This window comes from Asterias rubens, chromosome 13 (genome assembly GCF_902459465.1).
Source record: "Asterias rubens chromosome 13, eAstRub1.3, whole genome shotgun sequence".
Lineage (NCBI taxonomy): Eukaryota > Metazoa > Echinodermata > Asteroidea > Forcipulatida > Asteriidae > Asterias > Asterias rubens.
The window spans coordinates 12,641,010-12,665,893 of NC_047074.1; the positions used below are offsets into that span (position 1 = coordinate 12,641,010).

General features: G+C 37.6%; 2 protein-coding genes across 2 annotated transcripts in view; one reads left to right on the top strand and one right to left on the bottom strand.

The window, feature by feature from the left end:
- Positions 1–24,884, top strand: part of LOC117298918 (von Willebrand factor A domain-containing protein 8-like) — a 49,612-nt gene extending 24,728 nt beyond the window's left edge. Inside the window, exons 27-44 of the mRNA XM_033782296.1 lie at positions 7,841–7,949; positions 8,917–9,055; positions 9,856–10,043; positions 10,452–10,633; positions 11,454–11,579; positions 12,168–12,250; positions 13,092–13,267; positions 13,821–14,013; positions 14,711–14,792; positions 15,351–15,555; positions 16,095–16,209; positions 16,418–16,527; positions 18,376–18,531; positions 19,021–19,146; positions 19,631–19,789; positions 21,152–21,250; positions 21,604–21,842; positions 23,473–24,884. Coding sequence (XP_033638187.1) covers positions 7,841–7,949; positions 8,917–9,055; positions 9,856–10,043; positions 10,452–10,633; positions 11,454–11,579; positions 12,168–12,250; positions 13,092–13,267; positions 13,821–14,013; positions 14,711–14,792; positions 15,351–15,555; positions 16,095–16,209; positions 16,418–16,527; positions 18,376–18,531; positions 19,021–19,146; positions 19,631–19,789; positions 21,152–21,250; positions 21,604–21,842; positions 23,473–23,581 — 2,596 coding nt within the window. The 3' untranslated portion in view covers positions 23,582–24,884. The remainder of the gene's footprint in view (positions 1–7,840; positions 7,950–8,916; positions 9,056–9,855; positions 10,044–10,451; positions 10,634–11,453; positions 11,580–12,167; positions 12,251–13,091; positions 13,268–13,820; positions 14,014–14,710; positions 14,793–15,350; positions 15,556–16,094; positions 16,210–16,417; positions 16,528–18,375; positions 18,532–19,020; positions 19,147–19,630; positions 19,790–21,151; positions 21,251–21,603; positions 21,843–23,472) is intronic.
- LOC117298919 (echinoidin-like) lies at positions 4,559–6,396 on the bottom strand. Its single transcript, XM_033782298.1, has 2 exons — positions 5,599–6,396; positions 4,559–4,787 (listed from the first exon to the last, which is right to left on the bottom strand). Exons 1-2 carry the CDS (start codon positions 5,915–5,917, stop codon positions 4,597–4,599), a joined length of 510 nt encoding a protein of 169 aa, XP_033638189.1. The 5' UTR covers positions 5,918–6,396; the 3' UTR covers positions 4,559–4,596.

A 24,884-nucleotide genomic window follows, 5' to 3' on the forward strand; every position in this document is an offset into this window, starting at 1 on the left:
TTAGGTCATTACAGTTGATCCATAAATGGTGTACATTATCTGAGGAGGAGGGTGTGATTCCTGCGAGGAATCGACCCTCATTCTCAGATTTTGGGGTGACCATCACTCCCCCCATCTCAGCACAGGCATCCCTTGCCTCTAGCCATGTCATTTTCTCCATGATGACTTTGTAGAAGTTGTCTCCCCATTTGATCCAATCTTGAGTGGATGCTGCAACGGAGGTCTTGCATACCTCGTTATTAGCATTGCTGTTAACATTCAGCAAGCAGACAAACAAAATCTTAACCACAAGAAAGCGTTGAGGGGGTGGTTTCCTCAACTACTGGAATTTTTATCTTTTCCAAAGACTGTCCGGGTAATAACTGAAGTTGTAGACTGAACTAGAGTAGAAGGCCTATAACTGCTGAACAACTTATACAGCAATAAATACACCGGTAATGAATTTCAGGGTTAAATTAGCGGCAGTTCACAAAAGCTCATCAATGCCCTTGTAAATGGCTTAATTCATTTTCTCTCCGTCACTAATTTTTTACCACAAGAAAATGTCGCAGAGCTAAGTAGTGGTTTTCTCAAATACTACTACTTTATCTTTCCAAAGACAGTCCGGTATTAACTGAAGTTGTAGACTGAAATTTAGGCCTACATTTGCTGAAAAACTTGTGAAGCAACAAATAAACTGGCAATAAATGTCAGGGTTTAATTAGCGGCAGTTCATAATCGCTAATCAATGGCTTAAGTTGTTCCCTTTAAATACTTAACCCAATGCGCTATGTTCCATCTCTTGAAGGATTGTGTTGCTTTGTAATCAATATAGTGTCTAGTGATAATAGAGGACAGGTTAAAGCCATTGGACCCTTTCGGTACAGAAAAAAAAAAAGTTCACAGATTTACAAATAACTTACAGGGTTTACAGAAGGTAGTGGTGAAATACTTCTCTTGAAATATTATTCCATGAAATGCTTTACTTTTTGAGAAAACAGTAAAACAATATCAATTCTCGTTAACGAGAATTACGGAATTATTTTAAACACGTGTCATGACACGGCGAAACGCGCGGATACAAGGGTGGGTTTTCCCGTTATTTTCTCCCGACTCCGATGACCGATTGAGCCTAAATTTTCACAGGTTTGTTATTTTATATATAAGTTGTGATACATGAAGTGTGGGCCTTGGACAATAATGTTTACCGAAAGTGTCCAATGGCTTTAAAGGGAAAGTCTACCTTTTGGTTTTTCAGGCCTGAAATAACACGCAGGCTAGGGGCCTCTGTTTAATTTTTTGTATTTATTTTTTTTTATTTATGCAAGTCGCCAGACACACAAGTAAGGCCTGAAGGCCACTTCAAGGTGTAGGCTACAATTATTTTATTCCAGAGGCTGTTGCCACCTACTCCTAGGGCTGAAACAGGGTTACACCTTTTACAGACCATACGGATGTATTATCAGTCCGAAGCCTGGCCGGTAGAGCAGAAAGCACTACCTCCCCAATTTTACATAGCAAGTGTCATGACCGAGATTCAAACCCACTCTCTGCTGATCAAACACCAGAGCTTGAATCCGTTGCCCCATGGTCTTGGCTTTGGTGCCCCTTTGAAAGTTCCCCTTAAGACTTCAAGATTTTTCAATGGAAGTGCACTTTGCAAAATGAAAATGGCCTTGCCCTTTCAAAAATGAAATTCCAGGCCTTGTCTTTGCAACCGTTCGATTGTTATTCTTATATATCTGATGAAGTAGTTGTGCTACGGAAGCTCATACAGTTATTATGTAATTAATTAGTCTTTAAAGGCACTGGACACTATTGGTAATTTACTGGTAATAGTTGATAGTATAAAACATTGTGAGAAACGGCTCCCTCTAAAGTAATGTAATTTTTGAGAAAGAAGTAATTTTCCACTAAAATATTAGGTTTTGAGGTCTCGAAATCAACCATCTGAAAGCACACCACTTTGTGTGGGAAGGGTGATTTTTCTTCCATTATTATCTTGCAACTTCGACGACCAATTGAGTTAAAATTTTCACAGGTTTGTTATTTTGTGCATACGTTGAGATACACCTAGTGAGAAGACTGGTCTTTGACAATGATCAAAGGTGTCCAGGGCCTTTAAGTGCTACTGTATCACTACGCTCCAAATCGTTCAATAAATGTATCCGGACTGATGGGTCTTCTTATACTAACACGTAATTATTAATTTATGGAGTTCAATAACTGGAGCATTGGTAACGATGAATAATGAAGGCTGGTAATGATTAAAATTGACCCAGTTAAAGCCATTGGACACTTTCGGTAAACAGTATTGTCCAAGGGCCACACTTCGTGTATCACAACTTCTAGATATAATAACAAACAAAGGGGGGGGGGCGGGGGGTGGGGGCAAAGATAGTATCACACATTTCCATGCTAGGTCTTTAATGGTAACGGCCTGGCTCCAAAAAATGCCCGGGAGGCTTTGGCTATGTTTATCAATCTTTTTATTAACATTTTTATATCTTAATTTAGGTAACGTAACAATAATTAGGCTTCATTAACACAATATAACTTGAAATATTGATGTACGGTGTATTTTGGGGGTGATTGGGCACAAGGGACTTTCTTAACAGGGCCCAATTTCATTGAGCTGCTAAGCACCAAAATTTGCTTAGCATGAAATATTTGCATGAAACAGAATCACCAACCAAATTTACATGTGATTTTCAGGATAAGCAAACAACATCAGAATACCACCAATATACAACAAATGGAAAGTTGGTTGGTAATCCTGTTTTTATCAAAGAAGAAATTTCATGCTAAGCACATTTTTTTGCTTAGCAGCTCTATGTAATTGGGCCCAGGTCTCTTTGTTCTCAACTCCGCTAAGCAACTTCCCTCTAACTCCACACTGCCGCATATCCAGTTGCAAATTTATTTTCAGTAATAAAGAATTGCCATCCTCCAAAATTGTTGTAATTATTTTTTAAAGATGCACTTTTTTTATTCGATTAAGAAGAAAAGAAAAAAAGTTCCTCATTGGTGCATAAACAAAATTGAAGTCCAGTCGTCAACAGCATACGGCTGTTTCCTGCCGGTGCGCACCAAGCCTCACCAGCCCAATAGACAGCGCTACAATAGCAACTGAGGGCATCCCCTCCCCGTAGAATTGCTGTCCTAATTTTTTTCCCTGATTTTTGATAAGAGGATTCGCTTTTTTGAATCGATGTGGAATGAAAACATTACCAATTGAAAAGTACTACGACAGTGAAAATGTTGATGTACAGAAGCAAATATAATGTCTACAATAGTAACTTAGGGCATCGTTCCCCTGTAGTATAAAATTGCGATCCTCAAAGATTTTCCTGATTTTTGTTTTGAGGATTCTCATTTTTCAATCGATTTAGAACAACAAAATGGCCAATTCAAACGCACTACAACAGTGAAAATTTTAATACACAGAAACAATAATTGCTTCCCTAAGTGCCACTACTGGATTTGATTGGTTATATTACAGATTAGCAATTACACATTTTGTACATTCGTTATTTTTGTTTTAAGGATTCCCTTTTTTGAATCGATTTAGAACGAAAACATTCCCCATTGAAAAGCACTAATAAGACAGTGAAAATGTTTAGTACAGATTAACACAAATTTGCTTCCCTAAGTGCCACTACTGGATTTGATTGGTTATATTACAGATTAGCAATTACACATTTTGTACATTCGTTATTTTTGTTTTAAGGATTCCCTTTTTTGAATCGATTTAGAACGAAAACATTCCCCATTGAAAAGCACTAATAAGACAGTGAAAATGTTTAGTACAGATTAACACAAATTTGCTTCCTTAAGTGCCACTACTGGATTTGATTGGTTATATTACAGATTAGCAATTACACATTTTGTACATTCGTTACTTTTGTTTTAAGGATTCCCTTTTTTTAATCGATTTAGAACATAAAAATTCCCCATTGAAAAGCACTAAGACAGTGAAAATGTTGATGCACAGAAACAATAATTGCTCCTGTAGTGCCACTACTGGATTTGATTGGTTTTAGGCCATACATACACAGATTAGCAATTACACGTTTTGTACATTCGTTATTTTGCGACAAGGATTCTTGTTCATTCGAACTTTTGGATGTATACCAAGATTTTTCTGATCTTTTTCTGATCAAGGTGATGATATAATATATATTTTGGTCAATGTTTACAGCTGATTATTAAAGCTATTGGACACTTTCGGTAAACAGTATTGTCCTTGTTTCCGCACGTTACGGCGTGTCATGACATGTGTTAACAATAAATACGTAGTTCTCGATATCGAGAATTGATAATTGTTTTAATGTTTTCTCAAAAAGTAAAGAGAAGTCTTCCCCATTACCTTCTGTAAACCCTGTAAGTTATTTGTAAATCTGTCAACTTTTGTTTTTGTTCTGTTCCGAAAGTGTATAATGGCTTTAAATAACGTCCTATCTAACACAAACACAAGCATTTCACATATAAATATTGTAATATACTATCATCAGCTTCTATGACATTTACACTGTATTATTTTTTCTGATATTTTTGCTGTTTTTTTGTTTTGTTTTACTTTGAATTTGGAATGAAATTCCATGAGTGATTGTGTTTTTACAAGTGAAGCACTGCTACAGGCTTCTTGCACACTGCATGTAACTGAAAGGAACATGGGCTATCAGCCCATCTGATGCCTCCCTTGTAGGCTACTCCACAATCTTCTCCTAATACGCCATAATCATTTGGCTCAATACTAAGCCAAGCCTGGTAGGGAATATCTGTTTTCCCATCACACTCCCAAATACCTGAAATATACAAAAAAAGCTTATAAATCATTGAAGTTATTCAGGAATTGTTGTGCTTTCAAGCAGGAGTTGTTGGACACAACCGTCACCGCTCAAATTTGAATTATCTGAACATTTCACCAAAAAAATGAAACTAGTCAATTTTAAGTGTGGTATAAGGACAAAAACATTCTGGAAACTTGTGTTTCTCTGATTATCCAGAATGAAAACCACTCTTAAATAAGATGTCTGATTTTCCATTCATGTTTCTTACTCGCTATCTGTCAGAATTAATTTCAATTTTTGTTTCTCATATTCATACTAGAAGTTTTGTTGGTGTCAAACTTAATTTGTCCTTAGTTGGCCCAAGGCCTAGCAAATCTTATGGGGATCGGGCTTTTTCTATTTATGCTCCCACCCTTTGGAATAATTTACCCATTCATTTGACGATTATCACCAACTTTGATATTTTTAAAACCCACCTCAAAACATTTCTTACTAAAAGACATTATCTCTGACTTTTTACATTTGTTTTTTCATTGCCTTTTCTATGGTGTTATAATTTTGTTGATTGTCTCGTTTTGGTGTTTGTCATTGTTTGTTTTTGTCGTTCTTATTGTACAATGTAATTTTGCTGCATTTTGCTTACTCTTTTTAGCTTAATGTTTGTAAAACACTGTGTTTTGAGATTTTTTATGTAAGACGCTATATTAAAAATAAATTATTTTATTATTATTTCACCCCATCTTTTGACTTGAGATCTTAAGTCATAAATTAATAACAAATTAGAACAATTAATAGTCTCTGCAATAATTTGTTTTCAAACACTTACCTTCTACCAGTCGGTCATTACAGTTGATCCAGAAATGACGTGTATTATCTGAGAAGGGTGTGATCCCAGCGAGGAATCGACCCTCATTCTCAGATTTTGGGGTGACCATCACTCCACCCATCTCAGCACAGGCATCCCTTGCCTCTAGCCACGGCATCTTCTCCATGATGACTTTGTAGAAGTTGTCTCCCCATTTGATCCAATCTTGAGTGGATGCTCCTATGGAGGTCTTGCATACCTCATTGGTAGCATTGCTGCATCCATTCATAAAGTAGATGAGTAAAATCTCAACCACGAGAAAATGTCTCAAAGCCATCATGGGTTAACGCAACTAGTGTGCACACATCAGTTCGAAATTCAGGCGCGCAAAAGTTGTTGAGTGAAACAAACAAGTATCGGTGGATGCATGTTTCCTAGGGCTTGAAAAATTGTTAGAGCAGCACATACAGATAACAGTTTTAAGGCTCAGCAACTTCAATTGGTGTGGATATTTTGAGGCTGGTTTAAGGATGCTGGAAATTCAACCAGGTTAGTCAGCTTTGTCAGCAAGCTATTCAGACAGTACTCTTCAAATTATCACACAAGCATTTAATCACATCACAGACAATGGCTTCATCAGGGATGCCACTCTCATGTCAATTGTAATTTTCAAACGGAAAATTTTACAGGCAACCAGTTCCATCTCCAAGAAGAAAAAAAAAACACTAGTATGTTACTTCGACACCATTTTACTCGGGGCAGTAAGATATTGAAGAAAAATATTTGCTGTGCTATCGAAGTGCTCTTCTGCCTGCAGTGCAGTCGGTTGCCTCCAAATGCCTTGTGTGACCATGGAGGAATTTTTTTTTCCTCCATGGTGTGACGACGCACACAATTTTGTTACGAAAACATGACCAAAATTCCCTTTTGATAGTTACTGATCACCATTCGACCATACTTCCCCCGTAGACCTTGGGATAATATTTTGTATATAGGACTTGAGGTGTTACTTGATGTGGAAACTAAAGCAATAATTTAGTTCTTCATGGGAATAATAGAGCTGTCATGGTGGTCTGTCAACAGCTATTTTGCTTTTCCTCCTTGACATGGTTTGACAGGCCTTTTTTGTAAGAATGGCATCAAATATCTACACATAAGTTCTTGTTTGCAAAATCCACTAAAAAATTTGACAATACATGACAATATGTGTCACTGTATAGTAACAGTAACATATTTATTATTTTATTGACTTCTTAAAGCTAATGGTGATGAAATAATTAAACTCTTACCAAACAAAAACGCTCATTATAGTAAACACCAATGAAACTGTATTTCATCAATCGTGATGATATTGTCAAAAACTAACGCCTTCGCAATTAATTAGTATGAGGATTGAGCCAGATGAAAGCCTTGAGCTATTGGGTCCATTTTATCCTTATAAAAAAATAATCGCCATAAAAATTACCATAGCCGTTTAACGAGTAGCATTTATTGTTCCCATGAGGCATTGTACTAACAAAAATAACTGAAAGGGTCACAAATTGTGCATAAATAATAAGCCTTGGCTATCTTTTAAAGTTTGAACTACGATTCAAGTAATTTACATGTACTGCAAAAACTTGAAAACAAAATTCAGCAAACGGGTGGTGCAGGGACTAGGGGGTTAAAATGCTGAAAGTTCAATCATTTAAAGATGTTTTGTCAGCTTAAACAGCAAGCTATCAAATTATCACATAAGCATTTAATCACATCAGGCACACCACTGTCATGTCAATTGTAAGGGCCATGTGACATGGAAAATTTCACTGGCAATTCCAGTTCCATCTCCAAGAAGAAAAAAAACCACCATTTTACTCAGGGCAGTAAGGTATTGAAGAAAAATATTTGCCGTGCTACCGAAGTGCGTTTCCGCCTCCAGTGCAGTTGGTTGCCTCCAAGTTGCCTGTAAAAATTACCCACAAAATTTGGTAGCCAAAACCTCCTTTTGGTAGTTAAGTCTGGATCAACTTCCCCATAGGCCTTGGGATAATATTTTGTAGAGAGGTATTTATTGATGTGGAAACTAAAGCAGTAATTTAGTTTCAGGGTGGTGAGCAATAATTTTGTGGGAACAATAGAGCTATTGTGGTGGTTCCTCAACAGCTACTTTGCATATGTGTGTCAAGTTTTTCAACTTTCGCATGAAAGTAATTGACTGTTTTTTTTTAGAACACCAACAAATGATATTTTGAATTAAACTGAAATTTTCGTATTTTTCTCATAGATTTTCTCTGCCACCTGCTCAGCTGACCAGTCAGTGGCACTATGGAGGTCAGGGGTCAAGTCATCGTAAAATGCTGTGCCCAGTTGATGAAAAGAAACTCAGAGTAAAGGTAATTTAAATTAATGAGCCATAATAATTTGAATAAAGTCTGGGTTTTTTTCCAGTACAGCACCCAGGCTCTGGAATTCTGAACTAATAATAATTATTATTATTATAGTGACTTGGTTGATCATAATTTATTACTTTGAAGTCCTCAGACTATAGGACAGCTATCACATAATGACCAGTTCTAACTGTAGAACAGGATGGTTTTCAAATTCGGTCTCCTGTGCCCAATTGCATAGAGCTGCTACTAAGCACACAAATTTGCTTTATAGCATGAAATTACTTCCTTGGTAAAAACAGGATTACCAACCATTATTATTATTAATTCTTTTCAGTCCCACACAAGTTCTCCAAGAACAAATCTACACAACAAAGTAGATAAATTCACATGGTGTTACCACAAACTGAATAAGGCGAGCGCCTTAATCGCACAGCCACGACCCTGCAAGGTTTTAAACAGCAGTTTAAAGAACGAGTCACTACTCTTTTATTCCAGTTCATAAATGCCTTTTTGGTTAAAAGGCGTAATAAAGTAAGAAACTCTGTCAAACGTTTTCCGACGTCTTTTGAGTGTTTGTGTGTTGCATTTTTATGTTTTCGGGTATGCATTGAAACAACTGGTAACAAACAGCTCCAGCTGGTCATTATCAACCGTTTAAACACCCCCACGTGACGCGCTCTCCACCAATAGGAATAGCGAAATTGTCTGAGGTATTCATCCCACATACGTCAAAACTAGCAAAACTACAAAATTGTTCCACAAGCATCTGAAAACATACCTCATGAAGGAACCCAGCGATTAACTGTCATTTCCATACTTGTCATTATTTCGCTAATTACTGTTTCTAGTGTTTTTTTTCCTTGTGCGCCTTGGGTACCATTTTAGGCAGATATGAGCGCTTTATAAATCTCTAATTATTATTATTATTATTATTATTAATATACAAGATACATTTTTTGTTTTCTTCTAGGGACCTGTTCATCTGAATGTGAGGGAGTACCCTTTGGATCGAGTAGAGGAAAGATCTCTAGGTTTCTCTGAGCTTGTTTCTTCATGGCAACTTCCTCTGAGTGAGACCAACAGAGTTTGTGATGTGGTTGGTTCGCAGTGTAAGTTTTTTAATTCAATATTTGTTTTTTTTAATTTGTTCAATATTATTATTTTTTAATGAGATATATCCTAACATCACCAGGCTGGTGATGGTGAGAGCTACACTTAATTGATTTGTGTTGTCGACCCAAATCAACTGTGGCTAGGGGCACTTTGTCACCTACATGTACTCCTGGGGCTGAAACAGGGTCACCCCTTTACAGTCTGTAAGGATAGGAGCCTTGCTGGTGGCAGAATGCACTACCCTTCCAGCTTTTTACAAAGCAATTATGTTTAAGTGCCTTGCTTAAGGGCACATTTCAGCAACCTCAGGGAGTCTTTCTCGAAGGCTAAATGACAAGACATTAAACATAAACAAGTATACTAGTCACAGAAACAGTCAAGGGGAAAGAAGTGGAAAGACAGGCAGGTAAAGTAAAAGCAAGGAATGAACAATGAGAAAGGAGACAGCTTAAAAAGGAAGGGGGTGGTTAAGTATAAGAAATTGCAACCATTGATGCTGATCTCCAGCAAGGAGTATAAGGGGAAAAAACCCAAACATGTTTAGCGCCCTTGCCCATCTCCAATTTAGAGGCCTTCTTTTTGTTTTGTTTTCACAAATATGTTTAATTTTATTGATCTCAGACAAAAAAAAATTATTTTTGGAAAAAAAAATAATTCCGGTGGTCTTAAAAAATTTGGAAAAAAAGAAGAAGAAAAATAAAAAAAAGTCCCTTCTTCCTTTTTCAAAAAGGCAGCACTAAACATTTTTTTAAAAATAGATTTGACCTGATATTTAATTTTTATTTATTTCTGACAGATTCTACATCAGGACCAATTCATGTGTTGACATCGAACCCCATCTGCCTGTATAGCATGAAACCACACGCAAAATCAATACAGTTCTTGGATTTGTATGACATCTTCCCCGGGCTCGGTCCGAAACCAATCGCCATAGCAACACTGGGTGAACAGCTGGCTGGTAAAGTCATACTTCATGAACAGATTGTAAGGATTTTTTTTTCTTCAGAATTTAATTTTTGGTACATGTGTTGTGCTTACATTTTAATAGAGTCATAAAAACAGTGAGGCGGCAGCCAGGGGAGTCTTCTTAGCCCCCCAAAAATGTTCAGCATTGCAGCCCGCTCCCTCTTTTAATTTTTCATTAAAAAAAACCAAAACAATCCCCAATCTCAGATGAAAAAAAATATCCTATCCCTTTAAAAAAAAATAAGAAAAAGGCCCTTCTACATGAGTTCCCTTTTTTTCAAAAAAGGCAGGACGTAAAACATGTTTTTAAGAAGGTGGGGGCCTTAAGGGGACTTGTTTTTGCTAGTATCAACTTTCTCTTCAACCCCTATAAAACAAAATAAAAATTCAAAGTTAATTCCTTCATTTTTCCCGCTTAATTTCCAGAACAATAACATCCTTCTGATCAACACCAAGAGCGGCGTGACCTCAAGACTTTTTCTGACCTCACCCTTGGAAACAGCAAAGGAGATCATAGGTCGCAAACTTAGCAGCAGTGAGGTCAAAGGTCATAGGATGTGTCGTGACCTTGCCGACAAGAACATAGTGGTGTTTTACCAGGAGGAAGGGTATTTATATTTGTTGATCGTCTTTTTTTTTTTCTCCTTTGAAAGGCACAGGACACTTTTGGTAATGGGCCATATTTTTGACCGCGTGAGGGCGCTCTCAATCACTTCCGGGGGTATATTCATTCATACGCAAAACAGTTTTTAAAGATTGGAACACATTATAACCACAGACATCTAATCCATCACAGACAATAAGACTTTAAAAGGAGCCGTTATAATCCACCTCTAAAGCAAATTGAAACTACGGCGCAACAAAAGTGACAGAACGCCTATTAATTTGTGCAGGGCGAATCGCGTGTACCCCCGGAAGTGATCAAAATACTATTTATAGCGCCCCCGCGCGGTCAAAAATAATGGGCATTGTCATAGACCAACGTTCTCACTTGGTGTATATACCAACATATGCATAAAATAACAAAACTGTGAAAATTTGTCCTCAATTGGTCATCGGAGTTGCACAAATTTGTGTGCTTTTAGATGCATAATAACAGTTTTCAGCTAAAGGCTTTATTATTTGAGTGCCAAGTTGCCTCTTTTTTCAAAAACTATGTAACTTTAAAGGGAGCCGTTTCTCACAATGCTTTTTTACTATCAACAGCTCTCCATTGCAAGTTACCATTGTAAGTTTTTATGCTAACAATTATTTTGAGTAATTACCAATAGTCAAGCAGCCTTATAAATTTGGCACTCGCAGTACGCTCCACCAAATTTTCCTATTTTTTTCCCAAGGCCAAAGTGTAATTCTCGCTGCATGCTTACACAAAATATAAAATATCAATGCAGCTCAAATATTTTGTTTCTTCCTTTCGTTTTCTTGCAGGGATCATTTAGATGTTGTAGATGTGCTGAACGGCACTGCTCATAGTCTTCAACTCCCATTCAAGCTGGAGACGATGCACATGCCTTCCCTTGATACATGGCTTCTTACTGAGGCCAAAACCCAGAGGTAAATATGATTGTAAGAAAGCACTTCATAAAGCTGTGAAGCAGAAAGTACTGCTCAGCAAGATTTTAGTGGGGCACCAGTCAAAACAATGAAAGCTTAAAGTAATATTGGCTGGTAACCTTTTTCTGCACAGGCTTAATGGAATCGAGCCCATGCGTTAAAAAGAGGTCTTGCGTCATTCCTTTAAAGAGTTCTTGCGTCATTCCTTTAAAAAAAAGATATATAATTTTAGCAACCTTTTTAAAGAGTTCTTGCGTCATTCCTTTAAAGAGTTCTTGCGTCATTCCTTTAAAAAAAAAGATATATAATTTTAGCAACCTTTTTAAAGAGTTCTTGCGTCATTCCTTTAAAGAGTTCTTGCGTCATTCCTTTAAAAAAAAAGATATATAATTTTAGCAACCTTTTTTAAGAACCTTTTTTCTTAAAAAAAAAAAAGATACGAAACTTGTTTGAAGAATACTATTTTTAGCAGTGTATGAATTTGCCATTGTTTTATCTCTAAGATGGCAAATTGATGGCATAAAAATATAAGGTTTCGTTTCCGGAAATAAGAAATATATTTAGAATTTTTTTGTTTTCTATTTTTAGAAAGTACATCCTAAGCAGACCAACCCCAGATTCTCCAGTCCACCAACTGACCGTCATATATGAAACCCAGCCTTCAAGCGCAGGTACCACACTATCATTACAACAAAGCATTAGTCTGAAAGAGCTTCTCTTTACTTCTTTAAACAAAAATTGCAAAGCGCAGGAAACGTTTGCCAAGCAGAAGTGGAAATTGGTCAAAATGTACAAAAGTATGCTTTTGACTGATCTCCTGATTTTTTTTGTTGAGAAGAAACTATTTTTTTGCTGTGTGAAGTTATAGCGGCACACTGCTTTTAAATACCGAGCAAAACAAAATTGCTTAGCACAAGAAAGGATTGCTGAGCAGAAATGGGAATCAGTCACAATGCAAAAAGTATGTTTGTGACCGATATCTCAATTTTGTTATTTGAGCAGAAAATGTTTTGCTCTGTGAAATTCGGGCCACATTGCTTTTTGATACGAAGCACAAAAGATAATGATGTACATGTACTGTATCATGTAAAAGAGCCGGTACTAAATAATAACAAATAAATGTGATATGTTTTGAGCATCGTACAACTCTGGAAAAGTCTGGATTAACCCAAATATCACTTCAGACAGGCGCGCCAGAGTCGCGCCGAACCAAAAAGATTAAGAGCGACTCTAAGTCGCCCCAAATAATCTTTGGTTTAAGACAGGCGAACTTAAACATAACTTTACATTGGCTCGGCTCATGACCAGATGACAGGATCGACGACTGAAACCAAGGCGCTCCAGAGTCGTTCCGAATGACTGCAACAGTCGATCTTGTGACTTCTAGCGCATCCAGTCGTTCCTTTTCATGTACTTAATTCAGAATTTTGTTTTGGCGCGACTCTGGAGCACCTCTCTGAAATGGGTGTCACACATTTAAGATATTTTATCAGATTTTACTTCCTTTTCCAGATGTTTCTGATTCAGAAAGTGCCATTGGAAACCATGCTACTTTAGGAATTTCTGCACAAGGTCTTACCCCTGCCAACCTATCGGAGGCGATCGGGGAAAAAGTTGACGCACCAAACAGAATTCTTGCAGATGAAAGCAACTATGGTGCAGTTGCTGTTGGTTTTCCAGAACTTCAGGTTTGTAATTTCTTTTGTAAATGTTTTTCTTGGCGATGACTAGAGCAACCTTGTCGAAACGTTGAGACCAATTCAAGAACTCACTCTGAGGTAGTGCAGTTATATGATCCTATAAGCTAAAGTAGTTGTCCCGCCAATTTTCTATACATTCTGCATGGGTAGTAGTTAAAAAGCAGGACAGTTCTTTTCAGAACTGAGAAGTCTCCCGAACAATCTGATAAATCTACTACTCTGCGGTAGTAGAATAAAGCAAGACAGTTCTCTAAGAACAAACTCTACCTGGCAAGTATAGATACACACATGGTGTTACTGCAAACCAAAAATATGTTGATACCTCACCATTCAATGCCTCAAATCCTGTATAGGAAACTAATTGTATAAACATATAAGTGGAATTACTTGAATAGAGAGAGAGAGAGAGAGAGAGAGTCAGGAAGCATACAGAGAAGAGGGGGGGGGGTAGGATTTGACCACAAGAAGATAGAAACACAAAGGACAAATCAACGAGAAAATTGTGTAACTCTTTGTTTTCCTCTTAATTCCCCGCTGACAGTCTGCAATCGACATTTACACAATACCTAGAGATCCCACACCAGTGGAAGAGCGTGGTGACACGCTGCTGGCTTCCATCACAGGTGGAAGGTCAAAGGTCAGCATTGAGGGTCAAGCTGGTATCCTGCCAGAGGTCAGCCAAGTTGCTAGGATTGTGCCATCGCAGAGGACCCCAGTGGAGGTTTTTCCAGAAGGTGAGTGGGGTTTGTTACATTTCATTATATCTCTGAACAAAAATTTCCTAAAATGGTGTTGTTTAAAAGTGGACTTAGGGAGGTTTTTAATGTGTTCTGGAAAAGCCACTTATAAAGTTGGACCAAACTTTAACCCTCTCCAAGTAAAGGTATCTCTAAAAGAACCAATTTACAATTATCACTGAGGGTTTGCCCTGGTGTTTTGGCAATGGCTGCTGAATGCACCACAGCACCTTGTAAACCCTTACAGGTTGTTTCATGGTCTTATATTTAAACAAAACTCAAAGCTGTCTTAAAAAGTGTCTCTCATTGTGCCTTGATGAGCACCTTACTGGTTAAAAATGCAATATATATAAGACCATATTATTATGATGAATAGGGTAGGTGGCCTTAGCTTTCGATCCAATCCGGACCTTCTTCAGAGGCATAAAACAAGTACAAACAAATACATATCCGTTTATAGAAAAAGAGAGGGGAAAGGGATTAAGGAAAGGATCCAGAAAGAAAATAACAGCCAATCAAAGTTTCTATTTCAGAAACAATATTGGTGGCTATGAACCAATAGGAGTGAAGTGGCGAGGACAAAGGATGTTTAGTATGAAAGGATGGGTTACTGGACCATAAAAGTGGTAAATGTATTGTTCGACAACAATGTAGGGAGACCATATTGTTATGAATATTATTATTTTTTCTTCAGGTAAAGCCCCAGCTAATGTAGCTGGTTATCTGGAGATTGCTGATTTAGCCCAACGCAAAGTCAAATACATTCCTGTTCCAAGGCAAGTTGAAAATGTTCTTGTGTTTTCCAAAATTAATTGTAGTTATCTTACAAGAATGAAAAGAAAGACTGTGGTAAAACTGTAAGACTAACTAAATACAATAAAACCGCAGTTACAGTGCTTCACACACATTGGTGTCAGGATAAAAGCAAATTACATTCTCTATCCCTGACGATGACTAGAGCAAGCTAGTCGAAATGTTGAGACCAATTCAGAACTGACTCCGCGGAAGTACAGTTAATTACGATCCTATAAGCTAAAGTAGTAGTCCAGTCTAATTTCTATACCATCCGCCCTGGTAATAGTTAAAAAGCAGGACAGTTCTTTTTAGAACTGAGAAGTCTCCCGAACCTCCGTTTATCTACTCCACAGCAGTAGAATAAAGCAAGACAGTTCTCTAAGAAAAAACTCTACCTGGCAAGTAGATGCACACATTGTGTTACCGCAAACCAAATATACCTTCTTTATCCCTATGTGAAACTTAGAGCTGTTGTGCATTTTTGCTTTATAAGTTTTTTTTAAATGATTGATTTTAAAGTGTTTTGTTGCATTCTGCAGTCCCGCGATGTCTATCCAAGGCTACATGCCGTGGTCCTCCTCCTCATCTCACAAGGTTGCCATGGCAACCAGCGGTGGCAGCCATGTTGTGACCGTCGACTCAGGTGGCATGGTGAGAGTGTGGGAAACCGGATTGAACCAGTTGGCCAGGTCGCTGGACGAGTGGTATCGTCTGATTGGGAAAGACGATGGGAGACCTTTACAAGTAAGCAAGTTTCTATGAATATAATTTTCTTTTCAAAGAGCAGAGTTGACTTGGACATAATTGGTATTTGTCCGACCAGGATTCTCACTTGGTTTATCCCAACATAAGCATAAAATAACTAATCTGTGAAAGTTTGGCTCAATTTGGTCTTTGAAGTTGCAATGAGAATAATAAAAGAAAAAACACCTCCAAACAAATTTGTGTGCTTTCAGATGCCTACAAAGGCTTCAGGCCTGAAGTCTTTTAACATTTGAGTGAGAAATTACCTCTTTCTCAAAAAGTAGGTTAGGCCCTACTTCAGAAGGAGCCGTTTCTCACAATGTTTTATACTATCAACAGCTCTCCATTGCTCGTTACCAAGTAAGTTTTTATTGCTTAAAATCATTTTGAGTAATTACCAATAGTGTCCAGTGCCTTTAAGACTGAAACAAAGAAATCTTCACAAGTCTGCTTTTCATAATGGTTTACTGATGCAGCCAAAAAACAGAAAGAGGTATTGGTGTTTGGAAGATTGGGTAATAAATTTATTTCTTCCATAGATAACAACCGAGAAATCAACGAGCCAAGACTTGCAGAACATCACACCCAAGCACGGCAAAGTGGACCCTGGAAACAAACCCCATGTAGGAGGTGGCACATGGGCCGGAGGAGTCGGTAAATAAAAACTTTAATATCCGTTATCAAAAAAGTTCAAAACTGTTTTTTGTTTGTTTAATTAATATGTTCTGATAATGAATATCTTCAAATGAGTTGGGGCTAATTCTGAGAACAACCACTCCAACTCATTCAGAGATAGTCATTACATGGTGTTACGGCAAACCTTTCCATAAAATGGTTTTTGCTTTGTGTTATTTCTGTGTAGGTGGTGTGGGGACGGCAGGATTGGGTGGGGCTGGAGGTCCGTACAGGTTGGATGCTGGTCATGATGTCACACAAATACCACAAAGCCAGAAAGATATGGTTCCACCAGAGGTACTGTGCCACTAATTCATTCATTCATTCATTTCATTCATTCAATGGTTTACTAAAATTCTATTCAATTCGCTGCCAGCAGCAGAATTACATGAACAGTTACATAGTTAAAAATTTGGAGTAAAACACTACCTTACTATTTGAAATTGCCTAAATCTTACACAGAAAAACTGAGAGGGAGAAGTACTGTACACTCCTATAGGGAGGAGAACAGTTACTTAAAATTAATTAATTAAACATATGAGTAAAACATTACAATCAAAATTAAAATGGCGTATTAACAATTACACTCTAAAACGGAGATTATTTAGAAAATAAAGGGTCATACTCAAAAGAGAATGGCTTTTAGAGACCATTGCGGCCACAAGTGACTTGTTCCAAAATTATCATAGCGGCCGCAAACAGCCACAAGATTCCACCTACTGATGCTCGAACAAGAGCAGCAGCTAGTACAAAAGAAAATTTCACAATTCTTTTATTATTCCCGAAGTTAACAAAGAATCAACAACACTAAAAAAAAAACCATATGCTTTTGTTTAGTAATAATTTTCCAGACATTGTCCCTGAAAATAATGGAGTTAAAAGTGCAACAAGGTTAGCAATGTTTTTGATGATTATAATACAGAGATGAATGGTCTTAAAAGTTTAAAACTAGTCTTATCTTGAGTTACATTGTAGGACAAAATACACGTCTTAACTTAGGACTAAGTCCTTAGTTCAATTCAGTAACATTTTTTTCAATGTTGTCATTCAATACAATAACGCAAATTTATGTCGAAATTACAAAAGTAATATAATATGAGGGATGATATATTAGGTACAAAATGGTTCAATAATAAACAGCAATGCGCCTTATTTTTGACCGCGCGAGGGCGCTATAAATAGTATTTTGATCACTTCCGGGGGTACACGCGATTCGCCCTGCACAAATTAATAGGCGTTCTATCACTTTTGTTGCGCCGTAGTTTCAATTTGCTTTAGAGGTGGATTATAACGGCTCCTTTAAAAGTCTTATTGTCTGTGATGGATTAGATGTCTGTGGTTATAATGTTTTCCAATCTGTTTTGAGTATGAATGAATATTCATACCCCCGGAAGTGATTGAGAGCGCCCTCACGCGGTCAAAAATATGGCCCATTAAATGACAACATTACATACATACAACTAAATATTTATAAAGCGCCTTTACATCAAGATCAAAGAGCTAGAAAGAGCAAGACTAATGGAACTACAAAATACAACAAAATTACATCTGATACAAATGAGTCTTGAGAGATTTTTTGAACAATGGCAAAGAGTTACAATTTCTGATGCAGACTGGGAGGTTGTTCCATATTCGCGGAGCAATAAAGGAGAAAGTCCGGTTGTGAGCCGATCAGAGTGTTCTGATGGTTTGGTGTTTGGTTAGGCATGGGTTGTCAGAAGCATTCAGGTTTAAGGTTAACGAGATGCTTTTGTTCCCTAACCTATGACAAACATTTAGTACAACCATGGTGCAATCATGGTTCGGTAACATGTACGTAGGACAAATCAAGCAGACACTAGTGTGAGGCAAGGCCAAGTTAGAACTTAAGCTCAGTTCATACTTCCTGCAAATGCGAATGCGAAGCAAATTTGAGGTGAATTTGACGTCACACCCTCCTTTCGCAGCGATTATTCGCAAGGGAGTAGAGCAGAGTTCAACTGCTGCGAATTGTTCGTTGCGAATTTGTGACGTCAAGATTCGCTTCGCATTCGCATTCGCAGGAAGTATGAACCGGGCTTATCTTTGTGAAATTGACCCATGAGGCACTACAAAGACCAATGCTTCACTTCTCTTTTGGTTATTTTCCGTTTTTACCTCATCCAGATCGCATTGGCTGCTCGTGAGATGGCCCAGAAAGCATTCAAGGAGCGACTCAAGGAGATTAAGATGTCGGAGTTCGATGCGGAGATGTACGAACGTTTCTCATCCGGAGTGCGCCGTCAAGTCACGTCTCTAAGAGTTGTGCTCGACAGCTTGCAGGTATTCTTATTTGTTTATTTTGTTTCTTTGTCTTTTGTAAAGTTGTTGTTTTGTTTTGTTTTGTAGGCTGTTCCTTGACAAACCCCGCTTTTTTTTAAACGTGCATCCACACTCATATATTGTCAACTGTACTTTTTGATGATGAATTGTGGAAACAAACATCAATTTTGCAGTCAAAATCAGGTGTGCTAGGTTTATTAATTACATATCAAGTAACAAGCTACAAAGGAAATAGCATTGGTGGATTTTAAACAATTCGAATCTGAACAAAGACAAATTTGCTGGAGCGAGACTTTAACCACGGACCTCCGGATTAACGTACAGGCGCTCTACCAACTGAGCTGATCAGCCCTATGGTGGCGGTATTGTGTTTTCATGAAGTATGGAAATAATTATAAGTTTGAATGATTGAATGAATGAGGTGACTGCCTCAAGTCAATTGACTAGTCAAAATAACTATAAAGCCGTTGCATTTGGAATCTTGCACAGGCCAAGGGAAAAGAGAGGCAGTGGATGAAGCATCAGACAGCCGGTGACCTTGACGAGGCTAAACTCATTGAAGGATTGACTGGAGAAAGGGCCATCTATAAACGACGTGGGGAACAAGACCCGGAGGTAATTACATGTATACCTAGCTCTCTCAAAAAAGTAAAGGCAGGATTTGTGCGGAATCTAGGGATTTGTCAATCAAGGGTAAGTTTCCAGCGCCCAAGTTTCATAATACTGTTTTAACAAATTTCTTTGCTATCAGCACAATATGAGTTGGGCACCAGTCCCAACGACGTAAACTCTATGGAATGTTGGCTGGTAATCTGTTTTTGCTATGCAAGATTTTCCTGTGCTTAGCAGGTGATTGTACTCAGGCTTTATGAAATTGGGCCAAAGTGACTTGGCCCCTTGCATATCAGAACTAAACCTCGACACAATTTGCGACGTCTAATTACCACCATTTTGAGAGAAAAATTGATTTACGTAGCATCTTGACTACCAAAAAGCTGACATGGTGCACACTCGAACTTGCTCTAAGATGTAGGTGAAGAAAATTCTCCAGAAAAATTGTAGCGCAATTAAAAGTAACCCACTGTTTGATTGCGCTCAGCTCGGCAGCCCACAACTGAAACCAAAGAGACTGCGACTGATAGTTGACGTTAGCGGCAGCATGTATCGCTTCAACGGACACGATGGACGTCTGGAACGCATCATGGAGGGCGCCCTCATGGTCATGGAAGCATTTGAAGGATATGAACAGAAGTTTGCTGTAAGTACACATTGCTTATTTTTTTATGGAAATAAAATGATTTCATGAAATATGAAACTGGACTGTATTTTGTTAAAAATAACTTGTCATTAGATCGTCTCAAAACAGTACGATTCCACTCAGTTTGTTTTAATATTAGGTTTAAATATTTGATCGTTTTCTTGTACTTTTACTTCTTTGAAATGTGTATGTTCGTTATCTCTTTGTATTTTGACTACAATTCAGCTTTTGGCTGCGATGGTCTTTGTTTTTAATAAACCATTTCAAATCAAATCAAATCAAAATCATGTGGTGAAAGATGTCTTGTGAGTAGTGGTGGCTCTGAGAAGAACCGGTTTGTACCGGTTTGGACCGGTTTGGACCAGTCTGCTATGGTTATCTTCAAGAGAATGCTGGGGAAGACGACCAGAGCTCACTGGTTCAAGCGATGAGCACAAACCAGCTCTTCATGGAGCCTTTATGGTTACTCACCATGTCCATAAATCCTTCATTGTTCATACGTTATTTGTACATTATTTTTACATTATTCATTTTCATACATTATGTATTCATTACTCATGCATTATTCAGACATGATTTGAATATAGTAACTTGGTAAGTTTGCTGCCACCTTGTGCCTGAAGCTTCAACTTTAAGACAATTGTTCTATTTAAGACCAGCCGTAAAGGAGAGCCTCTATAGACTGGAAACTTTTTTTCATTTAGGCAATCCTTCAGGCTCCATCAGCTGATTCTTTTTTTCAGTGTTCTTTCCCCCAGTTGTTATTGTCCTTTTGTAAGTATTATAATTGTGGTTTTTTTTGCAGTTATGTTTTGCTCTTTTTAAAGCCAGCTAGAAGAGCCTCTAGGAACTTTTTCCTTGAGGAACTTGTTTTCTTCGTTTTGGGCAATCCTTCGGGCTCCAGCTGGTTCTCTTTCATTCCTCTTTAATTTAAAATGCTCTTGTTGTATCTTTTCATGTTTTTAACATTTAGTACTATTGTAAGAACTAAAATAAACATAAATTTATTTACAAATATGTTGTAAGATTATTTTTCCTTCTAATCAATTAAGGGGGGGGGGGTAAATGCATTTCTTTGCTGGTTTGGTTATACTCTAATAGTTTTAAGGTTTTAAGGCCCGTTATTTATTTTTGTCGGTTTTCTTAAAATACTTTATATATTTTTTTCCCCACAATTTTGTGTGTGTAAATCTATTTTTTTTTCATTAAAACTGTATTTTTTAGTGGTATATTTTGGAGCTTTTATCGATGTCTAGGCATGTAAATATTCCATTTTTATTTTTTTCATGGACAATTTAATTCATTGAATTGAAATATAAATATAAAATATGAATACAAGAAATTCTTCCCTGATCTTTACAGTATGAGATTTACGGACATTCTGGAGACGACTTTGAGATTCCGTTTGTGCTGAACAAGAAACTACCGGCCAATAACAAGGAGAGACTGGAAGTTCTTAAGGTAATCTACCCTGATGACAAATCAAACTTCAAGTTGCAATTTTAAACTATGAAATTGTCCTCTGAAACGGAACAAATCTGAACTATCCCTCCATAAACAGATGGGCACAACTTGTCACCCACTTTCAATTATCAAGCAGTCATGAAAAAACACCCTTGTAGCACAATTTTGTATGCTTTCAGATGCATAAAAAGGCGTCCGGCCTAAGGTTTTGTATCATTTGAGTGAGAAACTACCTCTTTCTCAAAACCTATGTTACTATCAACAGCTCTCCATTGCTCGTTTACCAAGTAAGTTTTTATGCTAACAATTATTTTGAATAATAACCAAATATGTATGGATTGTGTCCCTAGACGATGAACGCCCACGCCCAGTTCTGCATGAGCGGAGACCACACCCTCGAAGGGACCAAACACGCCATCGAGAGTATAGCTAAGGAGGAAGCGGACGAGCGTTTTGTGATCATTCTGAGCGACGCCAATCTTGACCGCTATGGGATCAGTCCGAAACTCTTCGGCCAATCACTGACCGCTGATGATGAGGTCAATGCTTATGCATTATTCATCGGGTCACTGGGAAACCAGGCTGATGTGTGAGTCTGTCTTTGTCTTATCTTGTTTTATAGTTTTGCTTTGGCATGCACTATTTTACTGAAGTTATCGTTCCAGAAAGAAATAGGGTGTTTTTTTAAAGATTAGTCGCGGGGTTAATTTGCTCAAAACTTTACACAAATGTAGGGCTTAAATTTGTTATTTATATTTGTTTATATTATTATTATTATTGTTATTATTTTTTTTTTTAGGGGGGGGGATCCACAAGACTAAAGCAGCCAATTTCACGAAACACTAGGATTAATCCTATCTCGAGTTAACTCAGTCTAACTTATAAAAGGGTTCAATATGTTCTAACGTCTATGGATAAAGAACTTTTACTCGTCCTTAGTCCTAAGATTAAGCCTAACTTAGGAAGAGTTTGTTGAAATCGACGGCAGCGCTGTGCAGCTGAAACTCTTTACTGGACCAGACTTAATATTACAAGGCCAGAGTCAAAATGAGCTGGACAAGCGCTCGGAGAAGATCTATCTCATATATGTGGTTATGTGAAAGTGTACTTTGATACTCTCGAAAGAGATTTGAAAGATAATTATCACACACTCGCAGTCAAAAATGTAAACACTTCCTGTTTCAGACAAGCAGTAGTAGTACAGTCAGTGCACATGATTTAAGCATAAAGCTTGGTCATCGCGTGTACTTTATGAATTTTGATAACTTTCTGAGCCCCATGAGATCCGGGAAATAGTTTTGAGGTTTTTCAAAACATAAGTGCAGTAGTCTCTTGCTGTCATTGCTTTCCGTCCGGAAGAATCGGGTCTGTTTTTTGTTGTGATTACACAGCCAGATTGACGCAATACTTATGATTCAATAATCAATCAAAAAGTCACACTTCCTCATTCGTGGTTTGGACTTCCCTTGCGGGTCTTTCCCTTAAACCTCCTCAAGCGAATTACAAATCTTGTTGGTTTTTGTTTTTGTAAAAACCCTATTGTCAATTATAATAAGTCCAGTTTGCAATCTGCAAATTAAACATTGTTTTTAATCTACATTAAAGAGTTTCACTTCCATTATTTTAAGGGAAGCTTTTTACTACAATTCTGTAAACCTTGTAGGTTTAATGTTAATCTGTGAACGCTTGTCTTTAAGGTAAAATTTCACCATATAATGATGAAAGTTAAACTTGATTTAAAGGGAAGGTACACGTTTGGTAATTACTCAAAACAAATATTAACTTAAAAACTGACTTGGTAACGAGCATTGGAGAGCTGGTTATAGTTTAAAACATTGTGGGAAACGACTCCCTCTGAAGTAATGTATTTTTGAGAAAGAGGTAATTTCTCACTAAAATAATAAAAGACTTCTACTTAGAAATCTTTTATTCCTATCTGAAAGCACACAAATTCGTCCAACAAGGGTGTTTTTTCTTTCATAATTTTCTCGCAACTTCGATGACCGATTGAGCCCAAATTTTCACAGGCTTGTTATATTGTATGCACATGATGGGATTATCACACCACGTGAGAAGACTGGTCTTTGACAATAACCAAACTTGTACCTTCCCTTTAACCCATTTTTACTATCGGACAACATCAGAGTGTTTGCTCATGTAAATACTTTATATTGAGTAAAGTTTTTATCAGTTTTATGTTTGTCTTCATTCTGTATTAGACTTGTCCGAAGTCTTCCAGCAGGCAGGGGTTTTGTTTGTCTGGATACCAAGAATATACCTCAGATACTTCAACAGATCTTCACATCCACCATGCTGTCCACGAGGTGATAAGAGACTTGGAGCTAGTCTACTGTCCGCACATCCACCATGATGTCCACAAGGTGATAAGAGACTTGGAGCTAGTCTAACGTCTTCACATCCACCATGTTGTCCACAAGGTGATAAAAGGCTTGGAGCTAGTCTAACGTCTTCACATCCACCTTGCTGTCCACAAGGTGATAAGAGACTTGGAGCTAGTCTAAAGTCTTCACATCCACCTTGCTGTCCACAAGGTGATAAGAGACTTGGAGCTAGTCTAATGTCTTCACATCCGCCTTGCTGTCCACAAGGTGATAAGAGACTTGGAGCTAGTCTATCAACAGAAATTCTTATCAGCCATGGCCCTTTTCGAATCTCGGTCCTCTTGTCTGAAGCCCTGTGTGTGACCTATGCAAAGCATGCGCAATTTGTCAAAACAGCAGCGGGGCCAAGCTAACCTTTGCCATGCCGAATCTGGAGTCAAAGCCGTAGTTTCGAAAAGGGCCCATGTTGCCCACAAGGTGATAAGAGACCTTAGGCTAGTCTAATATCCACAGGTCAAACGGAATAGTCCAGATTTGACATAATAATTCTACAAAAGTTGCATTCATTTGCATTAAATATTTAAATTGTTGTCTTATATACTAAATTATGGAATTTTTTAATTATAAATTCATAAAAAATTATTATTTTTTAATTCATGTGTGGTACTTTTTACCCCAGTTATCAATACCAAAATAAATCTAGAACTTCATTTTGGCTCATATTGAAGCTTAATTATAAATTTCCTTCCATAACCCTCTGATCAATACTGCTTAGCAAAAGAGAGCCAGGATACCAGTTCTAAATAGAACTTTATACAGGGTGTTTGGGCTGGTAACCATTTTCTGGTTACCATTTCAAAATTCAAATTTCAAATTATAAACCACAAGGGTAAATTTCGATTGAATTGGGGAAATGTTAAAAAGACAAAATTCAAACTCAGACCAGAGACGGTTGCTATGTACCATGGTTCAGGGCAGTAGTTATGTAAGAGACGACAAACGCCCATACCTTATTCTTAATGAATGGGTATGGCACCAGGCATTCCTCATCTGGAGATTGCTATACAAAATTAATAGTTGCCCGACCCATTTGAGATACCAACTGTTTCTATGATTGATGTATTCTAAGAAGGAAGGCCAAATTAAAGGGAAATGGTCTTTTATTTTTTTCAAAAGGGCCGCCCGCTCATTTTTAAAGCCAACCAGCTGGGCTTTTCAAAACCCCTAGTTATTTTTTCATTTTTTGCCTAACTTTCAAATTTTATATAAAAAGGCATCAGCAATGCCTA

Coding starts and splice junctions, on each gene's coding strand:
- LOC117298919 (XM_033782298.1), bottom strand. CDS start 5,917: ATGATGGCTTTGAGACATTTTCTCGTGGTTGAGATTTTACTCATCTAC. Junction 4,788..5,598: donor TAATGACCGACTGGTAGAAG/GTAAGTGTTTGA, acceptor TGTATATTTCAG/GTATTTGGGAGTGTGATGGG.